Consider the following 19,245-nt stretch of genomic DNA (forward strand, 5'->3'; position numbering starts at 1 on the left):
CAACACAAACATGCCTCACGTTCAGCCAGATCTACACAACGCTGAATCTTACAACAAACAAGGGTGAGGTGCCTCTGTGTGGGGTTTCTCTGGGAGCACTGCAGGGAGGGTGAGGTGCCTCTGTGAGGGGTTTCTCAGGGAGCACTGCAGGGAGGGTGAAGTGCCTCTGTGTGGGGTTTCTCATGGAGCACTGCAGGGAGGGTGAGGTGCCTCTGTGTGGGGTTTCTTAGAGGCCGTTTACACGACGCCGGTTCTTGTGAAACCGGTTAGGTTTTGTTAACGGTTACACCTTGCGTGTACACGACGCCGGCAGTTTAGGAAACTGAAACCGATAGTTTTTGAAACCGGCTTCCGAAGTGGGAACTTTTGAAACCGCCGGCTAACTTTCGCCGTGTAGACGCCTGTAGGTGCGAAGCCGGCAATTTTATGACGACATAGCCCCACCTCTCAACTCAGCCACGGCACTCAACCTGACACACTGCTTGTCAAAACAAACCAAACCATTTATTTATTATGTTAAAATGTTTTTTCTTTCTCCTGTCATGATTTATGTGCACAATGTAGCCCATCAGCCTTTTGTGGCTAAGTTAGAAGCACACGTTAGCTTAACTTAGTTAAACATTAGCTTACTGCATGTAGTGTTTTCTCCAGTGGTGCTCAGACCTAATGTAATGCGTAGGCTAGGCATTTGAAATTTCACATAGCAGTCACATACTGTACCTTGAAAATGAACTTTATTAGTTTAACAGTTGAATTGAAAACCGAATTGTCTGTAGTCTCCTCATGCGACTGCTTAACAAACTATGTCAACAATGTTTTCTTCTACGCGATTCACGCGAAGTAAACGTGAGCTTCTGCACGGCTGGCGCCATCGACTGGTCTGGCATATGCACTACAGCACATTTAGCCGGTTACACCTCTGTGTGTGCACGCGAGTTTTTTCTTTACCGGTGTCGTTAAAGGTGTGAAAGCGGTAAGAGAAAATTCACCCGGCGGTTTCGTGTAAACGTAGCCTCAGGGAGCACTGCAGGGAGGGTGAGGTGTATCTGTGTGGAATTTCTCAGGGAGCGCTGCAGGGAGGGTTGAGGTGTATATAATAATATAATGTAAGTTGCTTTGGATCTGCTAATAAACATACACAAATATAACATTATTCAGCACTGCTTACCGGTACCCCATATTTTTTATTGATTTATTTTAATGTTTTCCACCACTGAGGAACTGAAAATGAAAACAGCCTCCTCTGAATTCCCTTGTTGTTGACAGATGAAAAATATCAAGCACCCTGGGAAAACTTCAGCAGCTTTCAGAGTTTTCAGTGGGTGTCTCTTCTACATCTGTGTCTGCAAAGACATACGACATACAGTAGAAGAATCAGTGAGATAGGAGTAGTGCCCTCATATATTATGCTCCCTGTAATTTCCCAGCTGTAACTTAAAGAAGCCCTATGCAGGTCTGGTTATTCCTTCGCTGTTTCTGGGTTTTCGCCTGATCTGGGCTCGCATTATTCACGACATAGCTCCCCCTGCAGCTTCGGTAGCAAGTGACTGCTACGCTAAACCCCCAATAGCTAGCGAGCTAGCATCAATAAACCAAGCTAAACACATAGGGCTCACAATAAAACAGTCGAGCAAAAATCACATTACAAAAACGAAGTTCACCCAAAGGTAGGCTACTTACAATTTCAACAGCAACAAAGCCAAGTCGGAGTCCGTTTTGCAGTCTTCTTAGAAACTACAATCTGACTAAATCTGACTACATTTTCGAGTATTTCCGCCGAGTTACATCCGGATGTGTTCCGACCGTGACCAGAAAGTTGCATATTCGGTTTTTCCGCGGAGAAGCACTAGGGGGAGACGAAGCACCCACCAAACGACCCAAAAAGTGTTGTAGAACCATCAGAACGACTCTCAACCTGCATAATTAAGGTCATTTTTGCTAAAATTGTTGCATAGGGCCTCTTTAACACAAGAATTTACAGATCCAAATATTGATGGAAGTATACTACACACTTGAAACATAGAATGCACTGTGCTATTTTCATTCTTTCTGCAACAGTGATTATGGGTAAACATGGCATGATTAGTCCACACACACACTCACACACTCTCTCTCTTACACACACACTCACACACACACACACACACACACACACACACACACACACACACACACACACACACACACACACATTACAATGGTTGGTGACAACACTATTTCTGATCAGTTTTATATACTTACGTGGAGTAGCTGTATAGGAGGCCACACTGGATGTCTGGGAACCTACTTCATGCAAAACAATCAAAAGGTTTACATTAGCAAGAGACATGCTATGACTATGCTATGACTACTCTCGACATGTAGTTCCAACCAACTTTCCGCCCATGTTTTTGATAGATTTTTGCACCATTTGCACCATCACCGTGACACTCACTCTCATATAGCACCTTACAATACACACTGAATTACAGGCTCAGTCCCTGCCCTGTCATGCTTGATCATCCTTCAGCACACTATGTTGATATTTGATTTAGTTCATATTGTAAACATGTTAATTACCAACCATTTTGTTCGAAAATTCTAAAACAACAATGTTTTTTAATACTTCAAAATAACATTTGCTGAATTAACCTTACATTTTTCAGTAGCCAGTAGGTGAGTATTTGAACAAAATATAGTTTGGTTCTTACCGGGGCTTTTACTGCCTGAAATATCCGATTTTGTTTACCACGCTCAGAGTTTAGTGCTGGGCTGGTGGGTGCTTATTCCCAACCTTTCTCACAGCACATCAACGGTTAGCCCGAGAATTCTCGTCAGCAATTCAAAATTCCATTGGAGCTCCAAGCGGATTTGTACACGCAGCCTTACAACACTGTTTACAGCTCTTCGAGTCACGATAAAATGTAATTTTTGGTACATAGCTAATTTAGATAAACGTATGGTGTGGGTGCTTGCGTTTCTTTAGGAATCCGCCGGCTTGGTTTGTATAGAAATGAATATTAAGTGACACATACACGTAAGAGGTTGGACATACGTGACGGTTGGTAATATGTCACGTTCCTATAGTATATTTAGTATTTTAGTATCATGTTTATCTTCTACTGTCTCTATTGTACAGTTTTTTTATATGTATATTACTTTTTCTGCTGTAAGTGCATGTTGTGTGTGATGTCTGTACACTACTGAGACCTTGAATTTCCCCTTGAGGATCAATAAAGTATCTATCTACCTATCTAGATCGTTGGAACTACCCTTTCTAGAAACACCAAATCCAAGAACGACAAAGATTGCTTTGTACTACCTATTGCGGCCATATGCCACTTTCTGTGTGTTGTGTGTGTTTATATTGGTGCTTTTACTTTGACATCTACAGTAATTGGCATTGAAGTCACATGGGCATAAGTGGTGTAATGAATGAATAAATATAATGCACCTGGGCATAGGTATGGCTGTATGGAGAGGGGATGATTAGGGAGAGAGCATCTATCTATAAAGCAAGAAGCGTCTGTGTGTTTGTGTGTCTGTGGCACGCATATCTCGCTGACCGTTTGTCAGAATGACCTAAGATTTCATATGTGGCTCGTGCGTGGCACAAAGGTGTGCACTCTCGATTTTGAAAATTTTTGAATGCATATTTCAAAATATGCTTATTTACGTAGGACGTTTATCGCTGCACTGCACTGTTTCCAAGGGGACCAGTTTCACTTTGATGATAGTCAGTCGCAATTTAAAAAACGGATTACGGGAACCGATTGTGGGTTAAGATGCAAGATGATTATCATGTCTGACCTCAACAATAAAGACTCCCTGTATGCAGTTTGCTTGCATAAAATGATTACGCGGATTTTGCAACAACACGTTAACAAACACGGGTATGTAGTGAGCACACAAAATAAAAGTATGTCCAATAAACTTCGAATAGCCCAGGCTACTTTGGACTTGAGACTTTGACTAAACAAACGACAATTCCGACTGCAAGGTCCCAAATTGAAACGAGCGATAGGCTAATGCCACATACAGTAGCTAGACAACAACAAGTGGCAGACTGAGCGACGTCACTTATGCTAAAGACTGTTTTTGAGTCACATCGTTGCAAATTTCAAACAATGATGCATCATTCCACAAAATGGTTTGTCTTCAGTATTAGGAAGTTATTCAGTAAGCTTAATACACATATTGGGCCCTATCATGACATTCTAAAGTGCATCGTCACTCGTCAAAAGTCTATTCAAATTTAGTAGGATGTCCAGTTCACATTGGGAGGGGTTTCGTTCTCAAAAGTGGAGCGCATGGCGTAACAAGGTGTTCCTAGGTCTTTTAGTCAGTCATATGGGTGTGTTTGGGGCGTAACATCATTTTAAACCAATGAGAATGACATCTGCCATTCCCTTTAACGGCGCAATGCGCGATATGTCACATAAATGCATATTTTGGCATTCAACGGCGCATTTGAAGGAGGCTGCTTGCGAGACCGTATGGAATAGTCATTCTTAAACCATGCTTCACTAAAACCTAGCATAGCCTTCACGCATTTGCACTCGTCTATTATTTGAACTCATTGGCAAAGTGAAACTAACTTCACCAAGGAGTCAGTCAACGACAAGACAGTTATATGCAGTTACTTTCACTATTGACTGACAATGGGTTACCATCGAAAACATAGGCTGGAAAAAGCAACACTTACCCTAATGTTGCTCAAATGACTGAATAAAACAACATTTATCCTGCAGAGGAGTTGCTTATATCTCGTGACAGTGCGTCTTCAGCTGTGCTCCATACGTGTCTCTCGCCTCTCCCCTAATCACTTTTAACCGTCATTACCAATTTGCAAATGATGGTGAATAACTACTCATCATGAGATGTACAGTATTTCGTAATATCTTTATTCTAAATATGTTTACCATTGTAATCGTGCAATTTGTAATGCTTTGCATGGACGTGCGCTGCTGTGCGTTCATGAATGATAGAAGGATGGTGCGTGCACCTGCCAATATGACTGTTGACATGCGCTTTTAAAATAGCATATGAACAACTCGCCATTGACTTCTGACCAGGTTTAGATAGATAGATAGATAGATAGATACTGTCAGGGTTGTGAAGGAGGACCCAAGCGCAAGACTCTTCCAGGCCGAGTTACAGACAAAACAATTTATTATTAACACAAACTTAACATTTACAGACTTACTACTTACATACAGGAATTTGACTAGACAAACAGAGAGACGATCCGACAGGGAACAAAGAAACAGGAGGGTACAAATACACATACCAATTAACAGAAAGACAGACGACTGGACGAAACCAACGAGACAATAACAGGGAACAGGTGAGGAAGCAGAAAAGGAGGGAAACCAAACGAGACAGGAAGCATGACCAAATAAGGAGATGGGGCGGAGACAAGACAGGTGACAGGCAGGTAAACACAAAGCACATGGGGAACAGGCAAAAACAAACACGACAATACACAAAAAGGCCACCAGGGTGGCACAAACTCAGAGGTCCGGGCCAGATCCTGACAGATACATACTTTATTGATCCCCAAGGGGAAATTCAGAGGGTCTCAGTAGCATACAGACATCACACACAACATGCACTTACAGCAAATGGTAAATATAAGTATAAGTATAAGTATAAACATATAACCAAACTCCACTGTACAATAGAGACAGTAGGAGATAAGAAAAAATAACAAAACTAAATATACTATATAAATTAAATGCAAAGTGAGGTGCTCAAGAGAGTGAGTATCATGGTGAAGGTGCAAAAGTAGCCAACAGTAGTTCTGTGTGTATGGTAAGGTGCTCAAGAGAGTGAGTGTCCTGGTGAAGGTGCAAAAAGTAGTCCAACAGTAGTCCCTTAGTTATGTGTGCATGGTAAGGTGCTCAAGAGAGTAAGTGTCCTGGTGAAGGTGCAAAAAGTGGTCCAACAGTAGTCCTTTAGTTATGTGTGCATGGTAAGGTGCTCAGAGAGTGAGTGTCATGGTGAAGGTGCAAAAAGTAGTCCAGCATTAATCCAACAGTGCAATAATAAGGTCTAGAGACCAGCATAAATAATATGGACAAATAGGAGAGCAGAGTATAATGTAGACAAGGTAATATAAAAAACTATAAAAACTATGTCAGTGCAGAAACAGGTTGAGGTAATAGGGTTACAGCCATTCAGTATTTTTGTAGCAGAAGCCATTGATCATGTGTGCTAATATAGCATGAAAAACATGAAAAACAGTGTAGCAGGAAAGCGGTAGTAAAAACATTAGGCTGTGGACATTAGTAAAACAGTAGTAAAGCAGTAGTGGGCAGTCAGTACTCAAACATGGAGAGGGTGGAGAGGCAGACAGACTAAGCAGAGAAGTCTATCTCTCCTCTTCCCTTTAGTGATGCATTGAACAGTTCAATGGCCCTGGGGACAAATGACTTCCTCAGTCTGTCTGTTGCGCAAGTCAGTGAGCGAAATCTCCAGCTGATCAAGCTCTTTTGCTTTTTAATAGTGCTGTAGAGTGGGTGGCATTCATTGTCCAAGATGTTGATCAGTTTGTTCAGGGTCCTTTTGTCAGATATTGAAGTGATGCACTCCAGTTCAGCTCCCACTACAGAGCCAGCCTTCCTTACCAGCCTGTCAAGTCGCCCAGCATCCTTCTTCTTTGTACTTCCTCCCCAGCATACCACTGCATAGAAGAGGACGCTGGCCACAACAGACTGATAGAACATCCTGAGGAGCTTGCTGCACACATTGAAGGACCGCAGCCTCCTCAGGAAGTACAGCCTGCTCTGCCCTTTCTTGTAGAGTGCATCAGTGTTGGCTGACCAGTCCAGTTTATTGTCCAGGTGGAGACCCAGATACTTGTAGGTGCTTACCGCCTCCACATTGACCCCATCAATGGAGACTGGTAGCAGAGCGGGCTTAGACCTGCGGAAATCCACCACCATCTCCTTGGTCTTTGAAGTGTTGAGTTGAAGGTGATTGAGTTTGCACCATTGCACAAAGTCCTCCACCAGGCTCCTGTACTCCTCCTCTTGCTCGTCCCTGATACACCCCACAATTGCAGTATCGTCAGAAAAGTTCTGCATGTGGCATGACTCGGTGTTGTAGCAGAAGTCAGGTGTGTACAGGGTGAACAGGACTGGAGAGAGCACAGTTCCCTGTGGAGCTCCGGTGCTGCTGATCACAGTGTCAGAGAGACAGTTCTTCAGTCTGACGAACTGTGGTCGCTCGGTCAGGTAGTCTGTGATCCAGGTTACCAGGTGAGCGTCCACACCCATCTGCAAGAGCTTGTCTCCCAGTCTGAGGGGTTGGATGGTGTTAAAAGCACTTGAGAAATCAAAGAACATGATTCTCACAGCACTTTTCCCCTTGTCTAGGTGAGTATGTGTCCTGTGTAGAAGATAAGTGATGGCATCGTCCACGCCCACTTTCTCCTGGTATGCAAACTGTAGCGGGTCTAGTGCATGGCGAACCTGGGGTCTGAGCCTACCTAAGACCAGCCGCTCCAGTGTCTTCATCACATGTGATGTTAGAGCGACAGGCCTGAAGTCATTAAGCTCACTGGGGTGTGGCTTCTTAGGGACGGGGGTGAGACATGATGTCTTCCACAGTGTTGGAACTTGTCCGAGACGTAGACTCCAGTTGAAGATGTGCTTCAGTGGCTCCCCCAGTTCAGCAGCACAGGCCTTGAGTAGCCTTGGACACAGTCTGTCAGGCCCGGCTGCCTTACTTGGGTGAAGTCTTTTTAACAGATAGCTTACTTCGGAAGCTGTAATGATGGGGGGGATGAGGGGAGTGGAGGGTGAGGAGGAGTGCTTCTGAGAGGGTTGTTGTGTGGCTAGAACCTGATGGCCGTTGGCTGAAGCCATTGTTGCCGCACTGCTCGTGGTCACTGTGTGGGGGAGAGGTGCGATAGCCTGATCTGCAGTGATGGTGGAGGGGGGGAGGGGAGGGGAGAGGGAGTGCATCTGGGGTCTGTGTGTCTGATGGCTGTTGACTGAAGTCGTTGTCACCTCATTGTTCGTGGTCGCCATGTGGGGGAGGGGTGCAATATCCAGTGATGGTGGGGGTGAGTGTTGCACTGGTAATGAGGTGGGGTGGGGGCTGGGGGATGACCACCTCCTTGATGTCCCTGTTAATGTTGCAGTTGATGGGGGCTCAGATCGTTGGATGTCCCCAGGATGCAGAGCTGTGGAGACTGGGAGACTGGGAGGTGGGGGTAGGGCGGGCACGCTAACAAGAGCAGTAGCAGTACTTGGCGCTGGTGCAGGGCAATCGAACCTGTTGTAAAAGTGGTTCAGCTGGTTCGCCCTGTCCAGATCTCCCTCCTCAGAGCTGCTGCTCTTCTTAAGGCCAGTGATGGATTTCATACAGTCCCACACCTCCTTCATGTTGTTCTCCTGCAACTTCTGTTCCATCTTCCGTCTGTAGTCCTCCTTAGCCTCTTTCAGCTTCTTCTTGAGTTCCCCCTGTACTTGCCTCAGCTCTGCCATGTCCCCCTCTTTAAACGCCATCTTTTTCCTATTGAGAAGGGTCTTGACATTACTGGTTATCCAAGGCTTGTTATTTGGATAGCAGCGTACAGTCCTTGTGGGAACAACAATGTCCATACAGAAGTTCAGATAGTCAGTAGTGCAATGTGTGGCCTCCTCTAAGTCCTCTCCATTCAGTAGCACACTCCAGTCAGTGGACTCAAAGCAGTCTCTCAAAGCCTCATCCGCTTCTGGTGTCCACTTCCTGAAGGTGCGCGTGGCAACTGGTAGCCTCTGAACTTTTGGCTTGTACATTGGCTGAAGATGAATGAGGTTATGGTCCGACTTCCCCAGTGGGGGAAGGGGGGTGGCACTGTAAGCATCCCTCACGTTTGCATACATGAGGTCTATTGTCCTGTTTTTCCTAGTTGGGCAGTCAACAAACTGGTAAAAGTTTGTGAGGGTGGAATCCAGTGTAATGTGGTTGAAATCACCAGAGATCGCAAAGAAGGCATCACTGTGCTGAGTTTGGAGCCTAGCAACTGTGGAGTGAATGACGTCACACGCTGTGTCCAGGAGGGCTTGAGGCGAAACGTAAACACAAACAACAATGGCGTGCGAGAACTCCCGCGGCATGTAGTATGGTCGTAGACTGACCGCTAGTAACTCCACATCCTTACAGCATACAGTCTCCTTCACAGTAACAAGGTTTAGGTGGTGTATGATAGCGATTTTTAGACAACGCGCCAGGTCCCTCCCTAGGTTGTTAATTGCCACACCCCTGGGCGCAATGCTTAAAAAATAAAGGTGCAAAATAACGAATTCAACTTCGCGCCGGTGAATAACGAACTTTACGCCATGCGCTGGTGACCCAAAATACAGCCCTTAGCCTTAACTCAAAACAGTTGTTAGGCTTATGTCATTCTGATCTGTAGAAATGTCACATGCAGCCATGCCTAAATGTATTAGCTGCTACACATGTATTAGAGGCCACATTAATTATAGGCTAATATATTATAATATTCAGTATTCATTATTGAATGCTTAGCTGGAATGATGTTTCCCTATCATCCTATTTTTAAAGCAGGCATACCTGTGGGCATGTAATTGGGCTACGGGTTTTCTTCAGGAATGGCATGTTTGAACGGGCACTGCACTAGTAGAAACAACATATAACAGATTTTGTATAGAAACAATGCACTTTATTGCGTATTTGCACATTGCACTAGCACTTTATGTCTGGCCTTGCCATTGCCTGCTATGCTGGAATATGTTTTACCTGGAGTTTTGGACAATAAAACGAAGTAGGCTAAACTTCATCATGGATTCCATGTTTGTTCGGAACGAGTCCACACAGTGTTTTTATCTCCCTCTCTTAGCCTCTTGTGACTTTACCTGTTTGCAGTCACAAAAATCTACCCTTTGTTGAAACTTTGGTACCCTTTCTAGAAATGCACTCCAGGCTGATTGGCTGGATTTCATGAACTGTTTTTCTGAGATGAGATGTGTACTGAAATGCTTTATTCTAAGGCATATCTCTCTACAACCCAAATAATGTGTTTGGTTGTATTGTTATCAGTTTAGTTACCATATTTCCATACCAAAAGTAACTAAACTTTGTTAAGTATGTTTTTCCAAGTCTTCTAACATTTCTGCAGCCATTTGTCCTTGAAAGAAAAGAAAAAAACCTTACCTTTTCGTCTCATTCTCCATATCACAAACACAACTGGACACACCACCAGCACAAACAGCAGGCTAACCAGCATGTAAAGTGAGGGCAGTTTGTCAGGATGTGACTCAGTTTCTGTTAGCAGAGAAAAGTATAGTTCATTCATCATTGAAATAGCCTGGCCAATGACAATATGCCTGCCTGACAATAGACCAATTCTCAATTGAGATATTGTCAGAGCAAATGAAATTAGCTCTCAGACTTGTCTGATTATTTCAGGCTATCACTGAACTTAGGTGTCACTGAATATGCTATGCTTTAATGTTGTAAATTGACGCTTTCCAATAATGTCAATACCTATGATAATCTTGACCATGTTGTCCAGGCTGAGGTGTTCAGCTGTGCAGGTGTAGTGGTGATGCTGTAGTTCCTCTGCGCTGACCTCCAGGCTCTTCCTCATCTGGTACGTCTCATCTCCATTAGGTAGCAGCTCCCCCCCTGTGATCTGGTGGTCAGACACAGGCTGGCCATCTCTGAGCAGGGTCAGGTTGATGTGACGGGGGTAGAAACCAGTGGCCAGGCAGGTCACTTTGGCCCCTCCAGAGTCTGGGAGTGTCCTCTGGAAGAGCCTGACTCTGGGCTTCACTGTGAGATTAAGCGGATAGATTAATCAAGACAAACAATTCTTCAAATGTTTCCAATAATGATATTTCCTATAGTAATATTTGGGCATTTAGTTAATCAACTGTTCACCGTTACATCACCATAATTTACTGTTACACCAAGTTTATACTTATATTTCATTTCAAGTTCTATGTAATACTTGTTGATTGATTTGTTGTAGTAGATCACATCTCCACTATCACCATCAAAAGCCTCCATTACAATCATTCGTCCTTCTTCATCATCTCCTAACAGTTCACAGCCAGTCAGTCGCTGCAGAGTTTGGATACCTACAGAGGACAGAAAGGGGACATGACATACTGAGGACATGATATGTGTCAGTAGCTCAGCCGGTAGATCAAGGAGATATAAACGGGAGACGGATTGCTGATACTGTATATACTTGTATTCACTGTAATTAGTAATAGTAATTGTAGATCCTTTTATTACCCGTCATCTAGCACTTAATTGTTATGTTACAGTAATGGTTAATATGTTTTTTGGCTTTTGTTGAAAGTCATTATTTTCATTGTTGCTAATAATTTTACATTATTATTATTATTATGTTCCTTCATCAATTTGTACCTGTTTTACCTGTACCTGTTTGGACCTAATTAAATGTTATTTTATATTATTATTATTATTATTACTATTTTATGCATTTTTATTTTTCCTTCCTCTACAATTGTATGTATGTTTTCTTTTTATCTATGTTATTTTGTTTTATTTGTAGGCCTATACTTTTATACAATTTTTATGCTATTTCTTTTGTTAATCCATTGTTACTGTAATCTCAGCTTCACTGAAAATGAGGACTACCCTCATTGAAACTCTGAGAATAGATAGATAGATAGATAGATAGATAGACAGTAGCCTGACTTAGCCATACTCAGTCTGGAACCGAAGCATTGGGACTACTAACTAATATGGGGGGGGGGGGGTCTGCACACAACTAGATAGACCTAAACAATCAGAGCAACGAAATAGCCTACCGTCTATTTCGCATCCTTCGCAAAACAACCCACACGATAGGGACATAAACGTGTAGTTTCTCTAGCAACAAACTTTTTGCTGTAAACAAATTCAACCGAAGCGCGCTCAGGTCACATGAATGAATAGGCACCGTTGCCTATTGGTGGACCACCACGGACCTTATTTCAGAATAGATACAGTCTATATGGTAGTCAATGGCAAGACACAAATTATTTGCCCTGTTTGACTGGGGCCATGAATTGTAGCCCACATACCTTTGTCAATTTAAAAGACAATTTTGCACACCAGGAATTTCACAGTTTGTCTTAAAGTGAAATTTCATTAAGTCAATTCTTTGTTAGGCTCTGTGATGACACCATTTTACTGTAGGCCGTTCCTATTCAGTTCACCATGCTTACTTTTTCAAAATCGAAGACTGGTTTGTGTTCTGAATTTGGTGTGGAAGGTGGTGGATCTGTCTGGTTCTATTTTAAATAAATAAATTAATAAATTGTGCCTCTTTCATAAGGCCGCCTTGATTTCGAACTTGGGTGTGACAGAAGCGGGAATGGGAGAATGGGGGGAATTCTCCCATTCACGCGTAAATTGCTCGTAAGCCCTTTTTTATGTGCTTCAGTTACACACTTTTCAGTCACGCGTATTCTCACATTCCTGCTTCGCTCAACCTTAATACAGCCCTCGGGAGCGCGTAGCTGAAAAGGTGCTTATAGATAGATAGATAGATAGATACTTTATTGATCCCTAGAAATTCAAAGTCACAGTAGAGACAACATACACACACACATTCACTAACAGCAGAAAAAGTAATTAAAAGTATATAATATACAAAACACAACTAAGCAATAAGGACTGTAGAAGATAAAGAATATACTAAATATACTAAAATACAAATTATACTAAATAAAACTTAACGCCTGTACTACGAAGGGAGCTTAACCTACCCATATGTAACCCAGGGTTACTTTGTTAAACCGGGGTTGACAAAACCTGGTTATCTTTAGTGGTGTTAATCGGTACTACGACGCTGATTATAAAGTTGATTTGTTGAGCCGGGGTTAACCTAATTGGAGTTTGTGCGCGTTCACATAAAAGGGGCGGGTTGCAGCGCAAGTCACCACTTTCAATGATGACGCGATCACCTTATTTTACGGATGAGGAATGCACAATTATTATGACAAGTTATGAGGAATTAAAACCCACTCTACGACAAAAATCAAATACGTCGGCAGTGAACAAAGCAAGGCTGTTGGCAACGTATTGCAGATCGGGTAGCCTAAATGCCTAAAAGTAAAGTTTCTTCAAATATGTTACGGAGGATTAGTAGCTTGCGGAATGTCTAAAATGAGTTTAAATAATTAAATAGCCTATTTTGAGTTCATAGAAAGGCCTACAGATGCAACCCAATTCAGAAGTGGGCATATAGATTACAGTAATAAGGATAATTGAATGTTTAAGTAGCCCCCATTGACTGATGTGTATGCCTAATCCTTTGAACATTTCAGATGCAACACCATTGCCAAACGCACATGGCAGCAAGTGAAAATGAAACACAAAAACATTATTCAGAATAGTAGGTTTATAAAGTTATAGCTTGCATTAATATTTCTTAATTATGAAAACATGTAGGCCTAGCTTAGCCTTCACTTGGCCTCTGTTTTACAGCTAACAAGAAAAAGGTGTCTTTGAACACTACTGTAGGAGGAAAGGCACCAGAGTGTTTAACAGTAGCAGAAGAGTTGGCCATCGCAAATATAGTGGAAGGCCGATTATGGAGTGGGTTGAGGGAGGCATTCGGTCGGATTCTGGTGCTGTGGAAATGTGTAGCCTTTATGTGCAGGGTACAGTAATATGACATTCAATTCAACAAGTTTGTTAAAATTGTGATTTTAATTTATTAGGCCTACTGTATAGCCTGGTAAACCAGACCCTGGAATCTTTCAGATTAAGGGTCTGGCCACGAGTAATGAAAATGGCCCAATTCGAGGGGCGGCACCAAGCATGCATTTGAAACTCTCACTGCACGCAGTTGGATAATGCTACGACCAATCACAACAATTCACGCTGTGACGTATCCAGTTCTTGCAAAGGAACGATTTGAGGGCGATTTTCTGCTCCTCTTTTAGTTGAAAAGCCAAATCTAAATCCTTTATTGTAGCAGCCAAAGCCGTTTCAAACAACTGGTGTTCATCGGTAGCTATCTTGCAATGTTTTCTAGATGATTCCGGACGTCGCAGCACCGTCGTCATCAGTGCAGCTCGCCTTTGTCCCGCCTACACCGATTTGATTGGTTCCTCTCGCTCGAGAGGTAGAAGAAATTTTGATCATTGCTCGTTGCCAGAGTATCTTGCGGGCACAATTCAAATTGTGCTCTCGCGAGAACTCTGGATTTCCAGGGTACCTACTGTAGGCTATGTCCGATTTATTTTAGGCTATTCTTGCTCAGATGTTTAGCAGGCCTATGTCCGATTTATTTTCGGACATACAGTATTCTTGCATCACCGATGGAATGTCCACGTACGGGCATTGCTATGAGACGTCTTCCTAGATCATCTGACAAAGATAACGAATTCCCTCGGCTGACAATCTATATCTTCATAGAGAATATTGTCCGGGTAGCAGGGCTTGAAAACGAAATTATTTTTCAACCGTTCCTTTCCGAACGGTTCAGGTAGGCCTATGTTTAACGTTTTTGTTCTTGCATGCGTTCCGCCACCAACATATCGGTCCTGAACCGGTTCGGAACGCAAAATATCGTTCGTTCTTAAAGTTCCGGCAGTGTTTGGCGGGCCTATCAAGTCTATTTTTGTGGACTTTACCTTAGAATAGACGTACTCATTATTTCCCCTTGATTTAGCCTATACTGTAGCTATGCCCAAAAATAATAAACATTCAGATGGGCTATCCATCCCATAGCCTACAGACTTACTGTGTATTTAAGACCCCGTTTACACGAGCATGTGTATTTTTATAAACGAAGACATTTCCCTACGTTTCAGCCTTTCATTTAGACGCAAACGGAGAATTCGCCCCGTAAAACGGTTATCCAAAAAACTCCGGCCAAAGTGTTTTTTTTGGAAAACTGTTTATGCGTTTGGTTCTAAACTGTGGTAAACGGAGTTTTGGGCAGCCAACGTCACAGTATGCGACAGAAGTCCACCAATGGGGTATACTACGAATCTCGATTAGTGGGTTAGCGAGGTATGTTGCGCTCAAAGCCAAGGTATGCTGTGACACGAAAGTGGATCTGTTTCAGTATCGCTATATCACCATGGTATCTTATGCTGTCAACCAAACCTGGTCGGGAGGAGGTTATGTGCTAAGTTATAGCTCAAATCGTGTAATCTTCCCCCCACTGACCAATCAATTGTCTTAAAAACGAAGTTATCTCACGTGTAGGATTCTGTCATATATCTTACAGGTGGAGCTCCGCCTCTACTAACATTTTGGATCTCGAATGCGCTTTAATAGTGCTGTGCGTGCAAATATCCCACTATGGACGTGCATACCATACAACAACTGATGACAATTGATTTATTTGATGTTATAGGTTAGACACAAAAAATTACCGCAGTGTAGATTAAGCTATCGCTCATGAATGCGGAAGTAATTGTTTTTAAATAGAGGCGGTCTTGTGTGTGTGCATGTTTCACGATTGGCCAACGTCATCCCAACACCGAGAACGCGCACAGATCTGAGCTGAAAGCCTAGTTTGACAAATATATCACATAACTGCTATCGTAGTATCACTTAACGTATACCCCTGAGTCAAGGCTTTGTCAAGCCTCGATATGTCTACATAGCCTAGATATGTCTAACGTGCTTCGTAGTATACCCCACAAATGTGCGACCAATGTTTACATTTACATGTTATCACGTGCGACTTTTCAGGGTTCTGATTGGTTAATGTGAGCTTGAGCTTATCGTTAGACTGCCACTGTGGTTTGGCGTGCTGACAGCATGTATGTACACAGGTTCGTGTAAACACATTTTAAAAATAAACGATCTCGTGTAAATGCAGTTTTATTTGCAAACGTAGATGGCCAGATATTCGTTTAGGAAAATACCCTGCTTCGTGTAAACGTAGTCTAAACCCTGTCTCTTCTTGTGTTCTTTGCTGGATTATTTTGAGTCTTTCAGTCACGTCATGTAAGTCCTTGTCAAGTCCGTATCTCCAGTGTACTCTGTGTCAAGCTTTGTTTTTTGTGATCTTCGACTGTTTTTGGATTTCGTGTTGCCTTTTGGAATTTAATCTGTTTTTTGAAGTTTCGACTGTTGGACTGTTTTTGCCCTGCCTTTTGTGGAGTTTGCTCCTGCCCTGTCAGAGTTTCCTTATTTTTGAACTGCCCTTTTGAAGCTAAGTTTTGACATTAAAGTCTTTTCCCCTTTAATTCCTGATTTGGTGTCTGCTATTGGGTCCAATCCTGCGTGCCGGTCCTCAGACCGTGACAGCTTAAGCCATAGTCCATGGGCCAGACCAGATACCGGTACCATCTGGGTGGGCAAATTCTAGTTGTGATTTTTTTATACCTACACATCCCTAGTTTATGTTTTGATATGATAGACCTCTGAGATTGGTAGCTTTTTAGTGGTTATCACCTAATGAAGTAAACCACCCTCTAATATAAATCGCATTTTAGACGCCTGGTGCATATCCTGGTTGAAGCCATGGTTAAGACACTTGTCATGTGTTTGGTATCACCTTGAAGAGTACATCCTAAGCTTTCATTTAAGCACATTGGTGAAGCCCTCTGTCAAACACAGAGGTCACTGGAGCTCTTTGAACCATCAAAAAAACACAACATTTTCCACAATTTCCGCCTAAAGTATACACTTTCTTTATGCCCTGTGGCACCAGAGAATATTACAGATACAAAAGACAGAAACTGAAATACTCTCTGGACTCCAAGGATTCTGGAAATGTATGCTTTACCCATACTACTTCATTGTTGGATGTGATTTCAGGACTAAACTAAGAAGGATGACTTTGGCCAAAATTCCGCTCATGGAACTTCATTGGTTTGTTAGGTAGATGTGTAATTGTGTTTCTATTGTCATGCCAAGTGTAAATACATGAGTGTAAATGTAACATTTTGGCTACAGCTACATCAGGCACCCATATGTAATCTAGCTAAGTGTATAAGTTTAAATGGTAAGTAAGGTCATACGTTTATAACCATGTTAGGGAGTATACTCCAGCAGCATCTTGCACAAAATAAAGTCCTGTGAGAATTTTGGTATGAAAGCAAGCCACTATGCTAGATGCCTCAAGGGGACCCTGATGGTTCATAAAAAGCATGGTGGCACTCTGGGAAATGGTGCGGTCAAATAGTTTTGACATATTTAGTGCTTTCGTTCGAACTGACATTTTCGCGACACTTTAAAATCTATGTTGTCATTCTGTAGGCCTATACACTAAATTATGCTCCAACAGGGTTATGTTTGGTATCAAACTGACTGGTATAAGACCTCCTGCATCACTAGCATGTTTATTTGGCAATATATCAACTACTTCTTGAGCGAATAGCCAACAAGTGATTTTTTTAACCAAGTTTGATATGCGTTTTCGCTATCCGCAGATCACTAAAGTTTGTTTTTATTACAATTTTTACAACATAGTGATAATATCACAACTTTTCTGTGCTATTGCTGGTTAATTTGATATCAAAAGCTTATGATTTGCTTGATAAACACTCTATTATATTCTACAAAATTTAACCCTACCCCCTAATTTCTAAAATATGTCAACATTTTTATCTATCCTTTGTCAATGTTCATATATAATTTACCTAAACGTTTTAATGAACACTTGAAGCATGGACATGCGATGATCAAGTGAGGTGTTCCATGTACTTTAATGAAAGCAGCATATGTGATTTGGACCTTGGACCTTTGGATCAATGACAACCACAGTTCCTCAGGTTTGCCTTTCGAGGTGTGGGCTACGAGCCCTCCCATTTGGCCTTGCGCTCAGCCCTCACGTCTTTGTCACTGAAGAGGCTATCGCCCCACTCCTGGAAAAGGGTTTACGTCTGACTACTTTTATCGACGACTGGCTGGTGGCCGCGGACTCGTGTCAGGAAGCACAGCAACATACGGCTCTCCTAACGAAGCACCTAATGTTACTAGGTTTCAGAATAAATTGGGAGAAAAGCGTTCTGCTCCCATGTCAAATCACCACCTTTATAGGGCTGTCTCTAAACTCTGTCTCATTCAGAGTGCGCCTGGGGAGCCACTGTGAAATTCAGGGTCTGCCTCAGACTCCAGGGTCTCATGGCGTCAGCCTTGGTAGTCATGCCACTTGGCCGCTTATACATGTGAGCATCTCTGGGATTGCACCCCTCGCGTCATGGCCGCGTTGCAATCTCAGCAGCCTGCTGCGCTGTGGACCTAGAAACGCCCACTCTTCCTCACAGAGGGAACCCCGATAGCGCTGTCCTACACAGGATAGTGGTGACAACGGATGCCTTGTTAAGCGGCTGGGGAACTACTCCCAAGGACAGGTCAATAAATGGGCTGTGGGATGCACACATGCAATCTTTGCACATATACTGTTTAGAACTTATGGCAGTGTGACTCACACTCAGACGTTTTCTGCCTGTGAGAGGGTATCATGTCCTGGTCAGAACAGACAACACCATCATGTCCTGGTCAGAACAGACAACACCACGATGGTGGCTTATTTCAACAAGCAAGGGGGACCGAGGTCTCTTCATATGCACACTTGCGAACTGGTCGGGCGAAAGTGGACTTATTCGCCTCTGGGGAGAATGTGCAATATCCAATGTTTTTCTCCCGTTAGGTATAAATGCGTTGGCACACCAGTGGGCACGCGTCCTGCTCTATGCCTTCCCACCATTGGAACTGATCACTCCAACACCTATCAGGGTACGGTAACGGGGCCTCTTACTGATCCTCATAGCCCTGTGCTGGCCAGGGAAACCCCGTTACTCCACTCCCCAACGTGGCCACTGTCTCTCCGCAGGGAGCTGCTGTCCCAAGCGAACGGGGAGATATTTCACCCATATCCAGAGCGCCTGGCCCTCTGGATTTGGCTCGTGAAAGGCTGAATCTAACAGCTGCAGGTCTGCCCTGCAATGTCATAGGGGTTTCTAAACCACTGGCCCCTTCATGGGATCTACCTATGGTTTTGGATGTTCTGTCTCACCCTACCTTCGAGTCATTACAGCAGTTGGGTCTTAAAGTGCTCTCAATTAAGACAGTATTGTTGGTGGCCTTATCTACGGCTAAACGCATAAGCGATATTCACGCCTTATCCGTGAATCCAGTCTGTATGCAATTTTTCCCGGGTAACCCAAGTGTTGTATTAAACCCAACCCAGCGTTTATTCCGATTAAACTTTCCCCATAGAGAAAGTATGCTTGGCAGTGTGTTGGACAAACCCCGACAACGTTTGTCAGGTTTTACAGACATGATGTCACAGCCCCGACTTTGGCACATTCAGTGTTA

General features: G+C 43.1%; 1 protein-coding gene across 1 annotated transcript; it reads right to left on the minus strand.

Annotated features, from left to right (window-relative positions):
• Positions 1–1,249: 1,249 nt before the first annotated feature.
• Positions 1,250–11,242, minus strand: LOC143106433 (major histocompatibility complex class I-related protein 1-like). Its single transcript, XM_076270704.1, has 6 exons — positions 11,236–11,242; positions 10,989–11,075; positions 10,480–10,767; positions 10,147–10,257; positions 2,242–2,286; positions 1,250–1,343 (listed from the first exon to the last, which is right to left on the minus strand). The coding sequence occupies exons 1-6, from the start codon at positions 11,240–11,242 to the stop codon at positions 1,297–1,299; spliced, it is 585 nt and encodes a 194-aa protein (XP_076126819.1). The 3' UTR covers positions 1,250–1,296.
• Between the last annotated feature and the right edge of the window lie 8,003 nt (positions 11,243–19,245).

The sequence above is a fragment of the Alosa pseudoharengus genome, unplaced genomic scaffold, assembly GCF_046254945.1.
Source record: "Alosa pseudoharengus isolate Yale_2024_CS ecotype anadromous, Long Island Sound unplaced genomic scaffold, YU_APseudo_1.1 YU_APseudo_1.1_scf_6, whole genome shotgun sequence".
NCBI classification, from domain to species: domain Eukaryota; kingdom Metazoa; phylum Chordata; class Actinopteri; order Clupeiformes; family Clupeidae; genus Alosa; species Alosa pseudoharengus.

Coding starts and splice junctions, on each gene's coding strand:
- LOC143106433 (XM_076270704.1), bottom strand. Junction 10,258..10,479: donor CATGGTCAAGATTATCATAG/GTATTGACATTA, acceptor CTCTGCTAACAG/AAACTGAGTCACATCCTGAC. Junction 2,287..10,146: donor ATGGAGAATGAGACGAAAAG/GTAAGGTTTTTT, acceptor TTTTGCATGAAG/TAGGTTCCCAGACATCCAGT.